The sequence below is a fragment of the Vanessa cardui genome, chromosome 11 (genome assembly GCF_905220365.1).
Source record: "Vanessa cardui chromosome 11, ilVanCard2.1, whole genome shotgun sequence".
In the NCBI taxonomy this organism is placed as follows: Eukaryota; Metazoa; Arthropoda; class Insecta; order Lepidoptera; family Nymphalidae; genus Vanessa; species Vanessa cardui.
In genome coordinates, this window is record NC_061133.1 from 5,724,376 (window position 1) to 5,740,953 (window position 16,578).

At 31.1% G+C, this 16,578-nt stretch overlaps 2 protein-coding genes across 2 annotated transcripts; one reads left to right on the forward strand and one right to left on the reverse strand.

The window, feature by feature from the left end:
* Nucleotides 1–1,470: 1,470 nt before the first annotated feature.
* On the forward strand, nucleotides 1,471–5,808 carry LOC124533755 (endoplasmic reticulum resident protein 44-like). The gene is made up of 7 exons (XM_047109238.1): nucleotides 1,471–1,658; nucleotides 1,757–1,832; nucleotides 1,914–2,156; nucleotides 2,676–2,918; nucleotides 3,455–3,721; nucleotides 3,814–4,012; nucleotides 5,398–5,808. Exons 1-7 carry the CDS (start codon nucleotides 1,623–1,625, stop codon nucleotides 5,531–5,533), a joined length of 1,200 nt encoding a protein of 399 aa, XP_046965194.1. The 5' UTR covers nucleotides 1,471–1,622; the 3' UTR covers nucleotides 5,534–5,808.
* A 1,298-nt stretch (nucleotides 5,809–7,106) lies between these two features.
* LOC124533614 (protein Asterix) lies at nucleotides 7,107–8,529 on the reverse strand. The gene is made up of 4 exons (XM_047109010.1): nucleotides 8,285–8,529; nucleotides 8,081–8,192; nucleotides 7,419–7,534; nucleotides 7,107–7,258 (listed from the first exon to the last, which is right to left on the reverse strand). The coding sequence occupies exons 2-4, from the start codon at nucleotides 8,190–8,192 to the stop codon at nucleotides 7,160–7,162; spliced, it is 327 nt and encodes a 108-aa protein (XP_046964966.1). The 5' UTR covers nucleotides 8,285–8,529; the 3' UTR covers nucleotides 7,107–7,159.
* Between the last annotated feature and the right edge of the window lie 8,049 nt (nucleotides 8,530–16,578).

Consider the following 16,578-nt stretch of genomic DNA (forward strand, 5'->3'; position numbering starts at 1 on the left):
TTGAGGTACTTAAATGGATAAGGACCAATGCCAAAAATGCTTACAATGTCTTCGTAAAATAAGACGTTATTTCTCGTTCTTTCTAACTAAAGGACATAAAATGGTTAGTGTGGGTTATCCCTAAGAGTTTAACATATACAATCGCAAACTAGCATTTGCTATGTAATTGCAAAAGCCCGCATAAAAATCTCTTCCCTAATTTTAAAGATCTAAGCATACAAACGGACAGATACACAGCGGTACCTAAGCGACTTGTTTTGGTATTATGAAGTGATAATGGCGATAGAGCTGTTAAAATCAGTGTATAGAAGCTACAATCTGTAAATATCCTCTAATTTTAAATTTAATTGCAAACTATTACATTCATTATAAATACAAATGAAGTACATCGAAATTCAATAGTGTTTAGGATCTAATTGTCGGTTAATATGCATACCTTCTAACTTCTAACCACCAGATTATATCAATAACACAGAATTGATAATACTTTCTGAAACGATATAAATGGAATTACTGTGATTTTATAGGGCTAATTTTAAAATTTAAGTTAAGCAGAATTTGAAAAGTTACTGTTTCTGTCAGTCAAATTTCTAAATCTCAATGAATATTAAACGTTAAGAACCGTTACGGTGATTTATTGAACTTTTATTTCCTACATTTCTGTAAACCACCAAAAATCTTTGGAAAATTTTCATGTTTAATACATATTTCATTTTCACTAACGCAAGCAATATTTTCTGTAATACATTAATTAATTATGAATAATTATTCTTCTTTCACTATTTTATTACAATAATGTAAGAGCCGAGAGGGCCCAGTAGTTAGAACACGTGCATCCTCACCTTTCATCAATTCATTTCAAACCTGGGTTTGAGATGAATTGCACGCACTACTGAATATTCATGTGCTTAATTTGTGTTTATAATTCATCTCGAGCTCACTGGTGAAGAAAAACATCGTGAGGAAACTTGCATAATATATATCTAATTTCATAAAAATTCAGGCTTCATAAAAATTAAATGAAGCCATCATTAAAAATTCAGAATGGTGGATTATGTTCTAAACCTTCTCCTCAAAGGGAGAATTGTTGTTATTCAAAAAATTTTAAATGAACTGTAGGAATTAATTAAAATAATTCAATTGCTTTTTCATTCAACAATAATTAATAGAAACTAGCGAAGTGACCCCACTATTAATTGCCGATCGGATAGATAGATAAAAATAAATCCTGCTAAGAAAATATTAAATACTATTATATAAAAATATTTCACAACTGAAAACAAGATCAATAAAACATATAAAGCCGCAAAAAAATATTTTGTTATTCTCGAAGATGTAGAAATTGATTGATAATTGTTATTTGCAAAAGTACAAACTATTTTGGGGATTGTATTTATCAAAATGCTTTTTTTATATTTTGAAAAAGTTTATGAGGGAATTTGATAGTTACCTGGCAAGGGCAACACTGTGCGGTGAGGTACCTAAGTCCTAATGTAGTTTTGTTTGAAGTTAAACGAAATAAGACTCTATTTATTCTAAATATTTGTGTAAGATTCTTACGTTCTATAGAACTGTCTTCCGCGAAGAATTTAAATTTAAAAGTATATAAATAATATAGAAAAATGTTTAATTACAAAGGAGTATCTTTGATGATCTTGGTAAGAAGAAAATGAAACATAAACAAATTCGTTTGCTAACGTACTGTTTGTTAATTTAATTTCTTGTTTGAGTTATTTATTTACAATTGTTTTTTTAGATTTGCTGTAGTTTTTTCAATCCAACTAATAGTGGTGCTGTACAAATTACAGAGAGTAATATAGATACGGTACTAGGTAAGAACTATTCGTTATCATTATTGTTACGATGGTTTTTGTAATTATTGTGCAATAATTAAACACTAAAAAAATCCACAGCTTCAAATGAAGTCGTTTTCATATATTTCTATTCGGAATTATGTGATGTCAGCAATATGTATATGTCTAATTTTAATGATGCGGCTGAAGAAGTAACTAAAGCCGGGTACGATTCTGGCAAAGTCGTAATGGGGAAAGTGGACTGTGAGAAGGATGCTAATGTTGCCACAAGATTTCGTATTAAAAACTTGCCTACCTTTAAACTTATCCGCAATGGACTACCAGCTAAGAAACAATACAAAGGTAAACTTGTTAATTTTTTGATATCCGTTTTTTAATAATTCAAAAAAAACAAAATAACTAGACATGTTTATTGTTAGCTTAGGTAAACTAGGTTTGAAAGTCTCAAATAAATAGGAAAAAGTTTTTAATAAATTGTTTCCTTTGCCTGTAATTAAATTTAGGAATATAAGTTACTACCAAGTTTTTTACCCGATAGAATTGATTTCCCAAACTGGTGGTGGTAGTCAAAAGCATTTTTTACTACCTACTTGAATAATTAATTATGGCTTTTAGAAAATGGATGAATATAAAAAAAAATTACTTTTTACTTTTTTGATAGAAATTATATGCTAATATCAATAAAACAATGCCTTTACTTACACTGACTCACTTACTTTTAAAAGTAATTACAAAATATGATTGTCTCTGTTTGGTGGTAGAAAATGTATTTAGCAGGTAACTATTCAGATGAGCCTGTACAGAGCACTTTTTTAAACTTATTATATATATAATATATACAAGAAAAACTTTTTTTTTCAGGTGCACTGTCTGTTGAAGCCTTAACAGAATTAATAAAGGAAGAGCTAACAGATTCTATCATCACATTCTCATCCATGCAAGAACTCCAGGAACTTAATAGAAATAAAAGTCACATAATTGGATATATGGACAGACAAGACCAACCTGAATATGACACGCTTAGAAAAGTAGCCGCTAATCTTAAAGGCTACTGCATATTCCACGCTGGCTTTGGAGATGCTTCAAAAGAAATGCATCCTCCAGGTATAATTGTAAAAGTGTTGAAAGAAATTCTGTAAATGTGTTGTTTTGTTCAAATGGTTTGATTTCATATCACACCATTTAAAGTAATCTGAGGACCATCTGTTTTATGCTGTACTTTTTCACTTACCAACACTTTGATTGAGTGAGCTAATTTAAATTTGAATTTACTTTCAAACTAAAATATACTTTATATATACATTTAGTTTCTAAGATATAAATTGCATTAACTGTGTTGGGATTAGTTTATTATGTTACACTGCTAATGTCTATTGCAACATACAGATATACTTAATTATAATTGTTTGGTGTGTTTGCATGTATTTTTGAAAAGTTTATTATATACATGGCATAAAAACAAAACAAAACAAAAACAGTTTAACTTGCCTTATGCCTTAAAATCATGACAATGTTATAAACAAGGTGTTCATATCCATCTTTTCTATATCTTCTTATATATATAAAATGAAGTCAGAGCCATGTATGACAATTAATTTTTAAACACTGAATGTGTTGTAATTATGTATTTACAATTTTAGGTCAACCCATTGTTGTATTTAGAGCTGATACAAAGACTTCCATGGAGCCTGATGAGACTTTCCAAGGAAATTTACTTAACTTTGAGGAATTGTACCATTGGATTGAACAGAAATGTATCCCCCTTGTTAGGGAGATAACATTTGAAAATGCCGACGAGTTGGTTAATGAAGGATTGCCTTTCTTAATCTTGTTCCATAATTCTACTGATTCAGAAAGTGTAAATAAATATAAGGAAATAATTAGCAAGGAATTGGAAGATGAAAAAGGTAAAACATAATTGTATTAATTTAAATAATTAACTAATTTAACAATTGCTATAATTTCATTTTATTATATATAAATACTTTGTTTTTTACAGAAAATATCAACTTTGTGACTGCTGATGGTTTAAATTATGAACATGCATTGAAAAACGTTTTCAAGTCTGTGTCAGATTTACCTTTGATTGCCATAGATGCCATCAATCACATGTACATATTCCCCGAATACAGTGATATGGAAAAGCCTGGAAAATTAAAAGAATTTTTACATGACTTGTATACAGGCGAATTACACAGGTAAGTTCTTTTTCCTTCAATTTATAGTTTTTACATATTGGTATTTATAATACTTAAGTATAGTGGTAGATTATATACAGGGTTATTGATTATTTGACATATTCCTGTTGAAAGGTACTAGGGGGTCACTATTTGTGATAATGGAATCCTGCATTATGCACTGCAGAACATGCTGAGAGTGTGCTCTGTTATGGAAAGTTTTTTGAATTCGCCTATTATTGCTCAATTAGGCTATATTATAAAATGTCTTACTTATAACTTAGCTATTAAACTGTTTCTGTTTCTAAATTTTATTTTAAATTTGCATTAATTAAGTTTTTTTTTAATTGTATATTATATATAATTTATTTTGTGGGATTTTTAAAGAGCAACCTTTAGTACAGCTTGTTCATGTTAAAATATTTCCACCGGTGTCCATTCTGGTCATTTTATTTCAGTTGAAATTAATTCATATCATCATTTTTGAGGATAAAATATTGAAATAATATAATTTTCCCTCTAGGATTTTTAAATTTGGAGTGATAATTATTATTTAAATATTGACGAATACTTAAATAATAATTATCACTTGTTTATTAATTTTTAACAATTAGAATAAAAATTTTTTTTTTAACTTATTCTAATATACATTTATAACTTTAGATATTAAAAATAATAAATTTTTGAAGTTGCATTTTTGACTTATTTAGAAAAAATCTAAAATCATCCAACATCAATGTCTATATCATAGCTCAAAAATGGTTCACTTTAGCACTATGCAAATGAGGATTAAAATTATCGCAAATAGTCAAATTAACCAAACTCCTAAATGACTTATCAAAATTAATGTTTTTTTAATATGGAATTTATAATATGAATTTGATTAAAATGGACTATGAGTCGAGATGGGCTAGTGGTTAGAACGCGTGCATCTTAACCGATGATTGCGGGTTCGAACCCAGGTAGGCACCGCTGATTCATGTGCTTAATTTATCTTTATAATTCATCTCGTGCTCAGTGGTGAAGGAAAACATCGCGAGGAAACCGACATGTGACAAATTTCATAGAAATTCTGCCACATGTGCATTCCACCACCCGCATTGGAACAGCGTGGTGGAATATGTTCCAAAAAACCTTCTCCTCAAACGGAGAGGAGGCCTTTAGCCCAGCAGTGGAAATATACAGGCTGTTGTTGTTGCTGTTGATTAAAATTATTTATGGTCTATCAAAATAACATGTGAACTTTCCTCAGTATAATAATAGTTGTACTATTTTTTTAGGCTAGTATTTAAGATTATTGACACAAGATTACGAAAATTATAAAATACTCCAATTTAGTATTTTTAATAAATTCCTAGAGTATTAGTAGATTAATTGTAAACTGTGTGTATTTTTCAAATCTACAGGAGATTCCATTACAACCTTGACCACCCAACGAAACAAAAAGTTGGTACAAGTGATATAAAAGCGACAACTCCTGCGGCAACATATTTCAAGGGGCCAGCTCTTCGGTATTACGACGCTTGTAGAGTACGAATATAACTGATATGAAATACATATGTACATGGCTGCGGAACAAAACGAAAATTGTATTTTTATTGGAGCTGGCTTCAATTGTCTTCTTTCAAACGAAGTCATTGAAAGTTGTAAGATGATAGTCATGTTTTTGTCTCAATTTGTTAGAATGTTTCATATGTTTATAAAAAGCATAAATATGTATACATATTATAATTTATACGGGTATACCGGACTACCTCTTTATGTATACAAATGTTATAAGCTGTTAGTGACTTAAATAAAAGTAAAAGAATACTTAAGTTTGTGTTTACGTTACCGAAACCTTTTCGAAACTGCGTTCTCAACGGGTCGAAAGTCGAATTTTGGGCAAAACGTTTCGTGATTACTCACGGAATAAACTTATATCAACCTGTTGAAAAATAACACCACCACACTTCTGTTCCACATCTTCGGTGTAATACTATTGTGGATTTATAGATGTTTGCTAGGTCACTAAGTTTGGCGTTTATCCTGCTATAAGAAGTTCTGGGGGTAATTTCGTCATCTATTGGATTCTTGTTGTCTCGAGTTGTCCGAGAGCAATCCTATTCTAACCCAATGTCGTAAATATTGTTTGATAAAGACGGTGCGTCAGAGTGCGGTTCTTAGTTTATAGTATAAATCGCCATTAAACTTTTCGAGTTAAGCTAGTTTCGAGTTATGAATTTTGTCAGGTGACAACACGAAGTGTATGACTTTGCAAGAACCTTTTAGCCCCTATTGAGTATCACAGCATGTTCAATATTCCGGGTTATTGCTTATCTTGTGTCATATCTTATTAGTTTAAGCCTTTCTATTAAGTGCTTGTCACTTAGATGGCGTCATATCGTTCAGAGTCTCACCTCAGAGCTTCGACTTACGTCCATTGCTCTTTAGTCTAAAGCAATTTTGGCTCAGCTCGCGGATGAGACGCACAAGATTAAACTTAAACTCAAATTACGTTTTTAAATATAGAAGCTAACGCTTCTTCTTTCACTTATTTATTGATGGTCAAATTAAACAGTCCCACCGGTTCGGAAAAGAAAACATCCTGACCTGAGAAGAACCGGCGAGAGAAATTCAGGGTGTCCTTTATTTTTTGTCTATTTTATTATACACACAATTGAATATGAAAATATTGTTGATGTTGTCGCCAATATTCTGCTTGGTTTCCATCGTGGCGAATCGATTCTGAAGTTCCAGCTGGAAGCTTTCGTATCCAGATTCGAACTGGGTCAGAGTTGGTTTAGAGTCGATTTCCGCGAAAGTTTGATTTTAGTGTTAATATTCAGGGTACTTACCAATCGACAATCACTTTCATTGTTTACCCTGTTGATCATGGAAACATCAAACATGAAGAAACTCAAGTATCTATTTCCAGTATATATTTTATTTCTTGGTGAAGTCTGTATATGATAAAAGTGGTAGTGATTAAGGTTGTCATTAAACATTTAGAAAACCCAAATTATGTTTAATGAATAAATCATTGTCATTATTATTTACTGAACCTGAATATATATTTGCAAGTCTTTTTTATTTTTCAGCTGAATTATTTCAAAGAAATAAAAAAAACAGCATATTAATACATAACATTTTAAATATATTTTTATTAATTTAAAGTATAATTGGTGACTATGATGTAAGAGAGGCCCACGGTGGTGACATAGGAGCAGGATTTTGTAGATATGACATGACAACAGCTGATATTGAGAGCATGAAAGAGCTGACAATCTGAAAAAAATAAATACATATTTAAAAAAAATCATCTATCAAGTTTAAGAAAATTCCGAAATTTATTAATAGTTGGGCATATTAGAGCATTTTCTTATAATGATTAGTTTTGAAGCTATTTTTTCAGCTTTTACAAGTACAAACTAACAAAACACATTACCTGTTTTGTATCATCTGATACTCTGGAGTTGGCAAAGCTAATGCTGGAACAGAACACTGCAGTCCAGGCACACCACTTAAGGCGCATCATAAGACCGCACATTGAAAACACCATACCTGAAAATTTAAATTGTTTAAATTATATATATTGTGCCGAAACCAATAACAATGTCTAGTAAAATATACGTTTGTTTTAATGTTAAAGATCATAATATTTTATTCTTTAGTAAACTGTTGTATTCACATTTTCATAATTGGTTTTACTCTACATATTTTGTTATATACTTGGTAAGTGGGCTTTGTGTGAGCCCTGATGTCATCTGGAAAGGTTAGTAGGTACCACCGATACATCAGATATTCTACTACCACACAACATAAAATTGTTGTGTTCCATATTGAAAGAAGAGTTAGCCAGTAAAGACATGTATTAGATATAAAGAGTGGTTAACATTTCTTATAACTAATGTCTATGGTCTGAGGTATCCATTTACCTTCCAAACCATAACTATCCTGTTGGCCATACAATAATGTACTTTTACTCTAAAAAAACATGGATCAATTTTATATAGCTTTATATAAATAAGATAATGAAACAATTATTGTTAAGTAGGTCATGGTTCTAGTAAGACAAATCCATAGTTATATTAGTGTTAAATTTATTACCAAGAATATTCATATAGTCTGTAGTAAGATCCTCAGCTGGAGCTGAAGATGCTGGTGGAGGTTTGTAACGACGTTCACGGTCAGCTCGTCTTGGATCCACCGTCAGTTGCATCTGAATATATAATTAATTTAATATATATACGCATATATTTACACTATTTACATTACCTTAGTAATTTAAAATAGCGAATACAAGTACTTTACCTTTGTAGGTTTTAACACTGGCCCGCAAATAATTGAAACTGTATATATCACTACAATTCACAAGAATGGAGCCAGAATGTTGGTAGGTTTAAGATATTTTAGTTTTGTAATTGAATTATCAACTTGATAGTACTATATTAATTTAACTTCAGTGACGTCTGCAGTAAGTTTACTTCTTACTGGAACCTGAAAAGTGGAATTTGTATGTAATCCTTACAATCTCAAAATCATTTGACAAATGACATCTGACGTTGACAATAACAAAATTACAGATGATACAGAGTTATCAATTTCCAATACTCATATCACGTGATTTTATAGTATTTCAAAATCATTAAAAACATTTATTAATTTCGTAATCTTTTTCATTTTTATGCTTGATTGACATGACTTAGTATAAAAATGCATATTTTTATTAGATTTTCTACATATACTTTGAAAAAATTATATGTGGAATATTATTTATAACTCCAGTTACTAGAACTTTAAATAAAGTAATATAGGAAAACAAAAATTTGCTTTTTGGAAAATTTATTAATGACATAAGTCTTTAATAAGTTTTTCAAAATGCAAATTTTTATCGAAGTGTTCTTTATTTTTAATAAAATCTACTTTATCTCTATTCTTTGCCTTTTTCGGTTTCAACGTTCTTCATCTATGTAAGTATTATATTTTGTTTAAATAGAATGAAGGTCTTAAAGCATTACTTTTATTTAAAAAGGATTTGTATTGATTATATTTGATCGACATGTATGTGGCGCGTGCTGTGTGTAGCCAGCTACTTATTTAATATTTTTACTATCAGAATTCATACATATAGACCAATCTAATTCTTAACAATTGTTAGACTATAAGCCATACCACCAATTAACAAGCCAAATAAATATCCTTCGCTCTTTCTAGATAAATAAATAACTAAAGTTCTATGAATCCAATAGAAAGGATATATAAGTTTGCATGTGTATCTAATAATAACTTTGTATATTTTTGAATATATAGGTATTAATTACGGAGTGTATATAGAATACGTCATATTAGATTAGACGTTTACATGACACTTTTCAAAGTTTTGGAAACATTTTTGGACACATTAAAAGTACTACATTCAATACTTGTATATGTCACCGTAAGATTGAAAATTCGTTAGATTACAATCTATCTCGTCAGATTGTAAACTGTCGAAATATGATTATTATAAATTTTTTTTAAAATAATCTATATAAAAGCGAACTATCTTTATATTATATTACAGAATATTATAAAAATGTGAACATGTAGGTACGTCTTCTTAATCAGAACGTTTTTAGACTTATCCGAGAATAGCTAATTTTAGCACTGGAGAAATGCTTGGGATGTTGAATTTAGTATTGATATTTTAAGTTGGTGGTTCATTGGGTTAAGATATGTTCGTTAGATGCTGTTGCCTCCATATTATCGGTAGGTACCAAGGTGGCTTATGACGGTTTATTGCCATTATGGAAGGGAGATGCACTTCTTTCGATGTGTTATATCGTCTTCTATTCGCTATGATAGATCAAGTAAAATTTAATGAAATTTAGATTTCGGAAGTCTCCATGATTAGACCGGTTCCATTAAGAAACCTAGCACCTAACATAAAATAACAAACGTCTTTCTTGAATTTACGAAATAGTAAATTAAAAAAAAAAACTAAAAGTTCCCGGTTAACCCGTTGGGCTTTGGCAAAGTAAATACTAAAAAGCAAAAATTTTTTTAGTAGTGTAATGCATGCTTACCATTTCATTACAAAAATAATTATTAAATTCCGTCTATGAGTAAGGTTAAATACCTACCACACCTATCGAAACATCTTCTCAGACACAACAAGCACCCGGCCGCAAGCAGTGTTCTGGCGATCTCGGCTGGATTTCTTAGGTTTCGATAAAACTTTCCATCCAAGTCACCCAATTACATAGGTAAACGTAGGTACAGAAGAATTATATTATATAAGTGTAAAAATAATTCATTACATTCTCTCCTAAATAAACTTTTTATATGATTAGGTAAGTACTTAGGTACCTCTTACTCCCTGAACCACTATAACAGTGAGTCATTCTAAACATTAAAATGGCATTACAAGACACATTACCTTGAATCGTTTAGCCCATATACAAAATATATTTAATCGACTTGGCAGTTTTTGTTGAAATTATGCAAAATAACTCAATTAATGTAAGTGGCGTAAAAAGGAAAACATAGGGTTTGGGGAGGCTTTTGCGAAGGACGCAGCCGTCCACCATTGGCCGGCCGGCGCACGCCCATCGCCCGTGGCTCTCACGCAATGCCTTGCGGCATTTATTGTAATGCTATATCTAAAATAACATAAGAACATTATATTCATAATACATTTTTTCTAAGTCCTAAAGAATTACATGTTATTATTTCTAATCAATTTAATATACAATATTTCCCTGCCGGACACTAAAACCAAACTGCCTAGGGGGTAATATGTGTAGTTACATAACTACCAGGGAGGATTTTTACGTATGGCCGGTATTATACATAAGTATATAAATATAGATAAGGTAAAAAGGTTGGTAGGTATGTACGTAATGTGTGTCATAGGATAAATTGATATACATCACACACTTAGGTAGATATTATTGATCGCATTGATAATTAAAATTTCTTTAAGTTTATTTACTAATACCTATGTTTTTATATTTGTACATATTTACCTATATGAACTTATAATATTTTTAACACATAAAATATGGGTATGTTTATAGTTATTTAAAGGAACGTATATGAAACTCACATATGTTGGTTAGGAAAGTATCTAATACCTACTTGTGTGATACAGACAGGCTTGTACAATACGTGCATTGATTATTTTTCAATGGAATCATTTATATTTAAAAATATACAGGTATTGAAATAACCTAATCTGTGGTAGGTAGATATATAAAAGAAGTACAAAATCATTGGAAAGGGTTTATATTATAATAACAAACCTTATTTGACGAAATTGAGTTTAAATGATTTCAAAATATTTTTCCTTACAACAGAAAAGGTGTCAGTAAGTACACAGTAGTGTAGCTTATAAATTATTTTTATTAGGCTCATAGGTAAATTATCATTAAAAAATTACGTACTATAAACATAGACGTCGATCTTAATGATGGCTGAAAAACAGCGTAGCGGAAAGAACAGCTACAATTATCCAGCTCGATTGAAGCGTATTGCGGGGGCAGAGGAGGGCATAATCAACTAATATGGCGGATTAATTGTTAGTTTAACCGCGCTTGTTTTGCGCACGGCCACCGTCGCAATTATAAATGACTACGAATGTATTTTTTTTTAATTGACGCTAGACATTTTGCGTGCCTTCTGCGTTGTATTTTATTGTCATTACAGGACTAATTACCAATTAAATTAATAGTTGTATAAATGACTAATTACACTGTTATCTAGGTAAGTAGTGTCTAGGTAAATAAAAAAAAACCATTCCTATGTGTTAGGTATATTCCGTATATTATACAAAGTACCTACTGGAAGGTGCTAACGAATAATATACTTATAGTCTGTTTAGGTTCTGACTTTACCTATAGATATACACACAATAGACCAAAAATATGAATTACAAAAGTAGATAAGTATGGAGGTAAGGAATCAAATGAGCGCAAAACAAAACAATAAAAACCATTTATTAAAATTAGACTGTCTGTTTGTAATACCTATCAAAGTAACCGCTTTTTATTAAATGCATATAATGCATTACCTTACAAGCATTAAGTAATAAATATTTTCAAATTAAAAAAAGTCTTTTCATTATGTATATAATTCTATTACACTTATGTACCTAGGTGGATCCACAAACCAGTACTGGAGCAGTTTAGCGGAATACACTTCAAAAACTCTATTAAAACAAATTTATGTCCTCTTGTCCGATTCTAGATCCTATTCTAAACGGACACTAGCCCATTGCGGGGGACATTAGGTTCACAATATTTTCCCTTACTTAAAAACTGTTACATCAATGATTTTTATGTTCTTTAAGACGTGAACTCAATTAGGCGTTACCGTTAAGTATGCTTCAACCGCTAAGTATGGTGGTGTATACCAGCCTTTAATTGTGGAGAGAATTGTCACAGTCCGTTAGCACAAAGTCTCGTACTTTACTAATTTTAACAACAAGTAGGTTGCACCACATTTGCGCGTATCGATTACGTAAAAAAATGTCAAAAAAATTAAAAACCAAGCCATTTCACTATAACCAGCTCCAGCCGATCCAAGCTTCATACAAACTTTACAGAAATAGTGGAATGCAATTCTAAAATGTAAAGTTAATTTAAAATTAAATTGCAAACCAATATTTTTTTCAGTTAGACCAAAATTATGAACGAAATAGGTATTTTTAAAATTCTCCATTTGTTTAATTTTACCCACAATAATGATCAATAAGTCCTTACTATATGAACGCCAATTCTATTTTAACAATCGCAAAAAAATGAAATTAGATACAATTTGTATTAATAATTTACGAATCTGACTCAAACATGATCGTTGTAAAATTAAGTCAAATTATGTGGCGAGCCTAATTTTATTAGCGCTTCGAGTTAATGTAGGTCATTAGCATCGGTCTCGTAGAGGATAAAACAATGCTTGGGTGTTATTTAGATAAGATATTTATTATTTAAATCGTCGCGTTACGAGCGGGTACGAGCATTAAGTATAGATGAGGATTTAGTAATTCGGTAATCAGTGGTTGCAAGCTTTGGGGTTGAACAAGGTCACTGGCGGGATTACAACGAGATCATTTCGCTAATGTAACGATCGTTTCTTGGATATTCTGGTAGGCTATGGAAATATTTATGTTACTATCAGATAGCTCATATTTAATACAGGATAATCAACATTTTGAGAGAGAAAGTACTGATATGACATAAGTTGTAATCATTTTCTTAAATAAGGCATATAACATAGCCAACATTAAGACAATATGTAGCTGCTACAGAAGCAGAACTAAAGAATTGATAAGTGTACGTAATACATCAATCACATGATTGTAAGAATTGATTCAGTCTTATTTATACGCAGGAAACACTGCTTCCAGAAGTTGGTGTCCAACTTACCTGTGCTCATGAGAAATGAGGAAGCAAAATGGTTTATGCGAATTGGTAGGTTATGAAGCCCGAAAGAATAGGCTTTTATCGATAACTCGTTTACTGATAGAAGAAAGAGGTATTTGTAAAATAATCCGTAGAAGACGAGAAAGGACACTATTTTGGTTCAACGTGGTGAAGTGGAATGAAATTTATATGTATTTAAAGTAAACAAGTTCTTTGTAATCAAATATCAAAAATTTAACGGACAATTGGTAAAATGGTGACTAACCGTTGAGTAACCCGAATCTTTTAAAATGTGTCACGCGCTGACTTGACGCGTTTAAATCTTGGAGGGCGGAGTTCTTATTCGAACAATGTGATTCCTGGAGTGTCTAAGGATTCCTAATTCCAGGGTGAGGGCTCGACTTCCGTCACCCGCTGGTCGTCAAATTGCCGAAGAAAGAGTACCCTCGCGCCCCTTTGTTAACCGATTCGAACGAATAAAACATAGGTAACAACATGTAGCCGATCGGCTCTTTGTCCCGTCGCGTACTCCTTAATTATGTTGAACAGTGAAAGGGTCATATTTTCTATTAAATTTGTAAAATTTAAATACAAGGTGTTTGCAGTTACATTTTGTTTTGAAAAATTAAATTTTTTTTTCTTAATTATAAATATTCCACTGGTTAATTGGTCTTATCTTGTCAGAGACAAAATCGAGTTTACACCAAAGATTTTTAATTGCTTAATTTTTGTTAGTTAAAATTCCTCTTGCGCTTATCTTTGTGTAACTTAGCCGCGTCAAAGCAACGTGTTAAAATTTGCTCGGAGGTAATTTTTCAGCAGAGCTTAAGTGAAATCTTTGTCCGATAATCAGCATAAAAAATGGCAATCATTTAAGAACGAATACATAGGGAATATAATTGACTCACATCGATATTAACTATCCTTTGTTTCTTTCTTCCAAATAAGTATATTTTTTAAAGAGTATTTACAACATAAGAGTTACAAATGAAGAAAGCCAAGCACCCTGTAGTCTAGAACGTTGGCAGGGCGAGTGCAGCGCTATTGTTCCCTCATGAGCAGATTACTATAATCATTGTGCACGTAATGCGGTAAATGATAAGTTGTGCTCTAGCGTTCAAAACATATGCTTTTGTAACTCATTCGTTCCAGTAGGTCACCCTTGTACCAGCCTCGTTTGTTTAGCTGCTCTTAAATTGAGCCTTTCCTGAGCTATTTATTATTGCTACTGATTTAATTTACTTCTGAAATAAACAATAGGGAGTAGAGCTTATCAATTACATTACAGGTATTGTGGAAAACCTGTTTCACTACAGGCCGTGTTAACCATATCGGGCCTCTAGAAAATGGCCTCTTGACGTTTTCTAAATTCCTAATTGTTTTTTACTACAACATCATTTTTTTTTCATAAGTTACTTTTTTTACTATATGACAAAGATGTCATTTTGGTCTGCATAGCCTAGCTGATACGGACCCCTAGTCAGATACCCGCTTAAGGGAATAAAATTGTGTATTAATCATTTTTTTTTCTAGTATTAACTAATTATTATCCGCTTATAATAATAAGATATACCACCAATTACTTTATGTATATAAAAATCATATTTTAACTAAGTGTATATATTTTTATGTTAATAATATAAAAAAATAAAATACGTAAGTAAATTCGCTAAACTCTACAAATTTGCGTATGTACTTATTATGTATCTTGTTGATAGAGATATATTTTAGATGTGTGATTTGACTTGTGTCTATAAAATTCGTCACACTTTTCTTTAATTATACTCACGGCTATGTATATATTAATAGAGATATATTAATCGTTCCTAATATTGAAGGCTAAGGCCGTTAATGGAGTGTATTATGTTACGTTAAAAAGTTTCTATTTGAATTTGATTTGGAACAGCAAATAGGTCCGCAACATTAAAAAATATTTTCAAAATTAAGCTTTTATCTGAGTAATAGAAAATGGATACCAAAACATATACTTATCTTAATTCATTATGACAACTTCACAATAAAAACTCAAAAACATATATACCAAATGAAATGAACCAAAACTTTAATACTAAAACAGATGTCATTATTACATTAATAATTATTCTGCATTGCGTATTACGGGCTCTGTAATTTAATAGCTAAACACGCATAGTAGATGTGTCGCTATCTACATATTTAGATACGTGATATATGTTTAGGTATAGGCAGCTATATGTGTTAGATCAATCGGTGAGGTTCGGCTCATTATTCAGCATCCATGAAGAGAGACCGCGGCCTGTCATTATGGCAAATGGAGCCAAATTGCGCACATCTAACGCACTGCCGATAATGCCAACTGCCGGTAAAAGCATGACTCGAATCGCTTCAGCATTAGCGTGTATGCTAATCAGTATTCGGAAACCTCGCTCAGATACATAGCTATACGTAGCATACTCTTGTGCACGCATTCACAAATATGTTTTGATGCACTTATACTAAGATACTTTGTAGAATTCATATGCAACTTTACTATTTATTTTAGTTTCCTTTAAAATTAAGACCAATTAATATAAATTTTCAATCTAACAATATTTTATTTCAGTAAACATACACTATAAGCGGTAATTATGTATCACAAAGTTTTCGACAGAATAATGTTGATATAATTTTATCAATAACATAATCCAGAATCATCAACGGCTTACTTATTGATTTAATTTCTCATTGCCTTACATATGTAGTGGGTACTGTTGACCAAATTCATAGGAATATTATAGTTCAGATGAATGGATGGATATACAGGCGCACTGTCTATAATTAATCAGTTGAGATGACAGTTCGACGCGGGAGGAGAGAAATCAGGATACTGAGGTCACTTTTTAACTTAGGATTGCTACAGATAATTTCTTGATAGAACCTCGAGGTAAATTGATATAAGAATTTATAAGTTTGTTTAAAGGCTTAAGACAGTACAAAAGCGCCATAATGTACCTAGTAAGCGAACACTTTATATTCAGAAAATATTATGTTGTGAAATACTTAGAGTAATTTTAAAATATCATTATAAAATAATGTCGCTTACCGTTGTCTGTCCCTGTCTTTAAAAATACACGACGAATTTTGATGCGGTTTTTAATAGATAGATTGATTCAAAAGGAATAGAATTGTATAAAACATATATAATAAATTAGAGAAACACAGATTTAAGAATCTAATGTGCTGTCG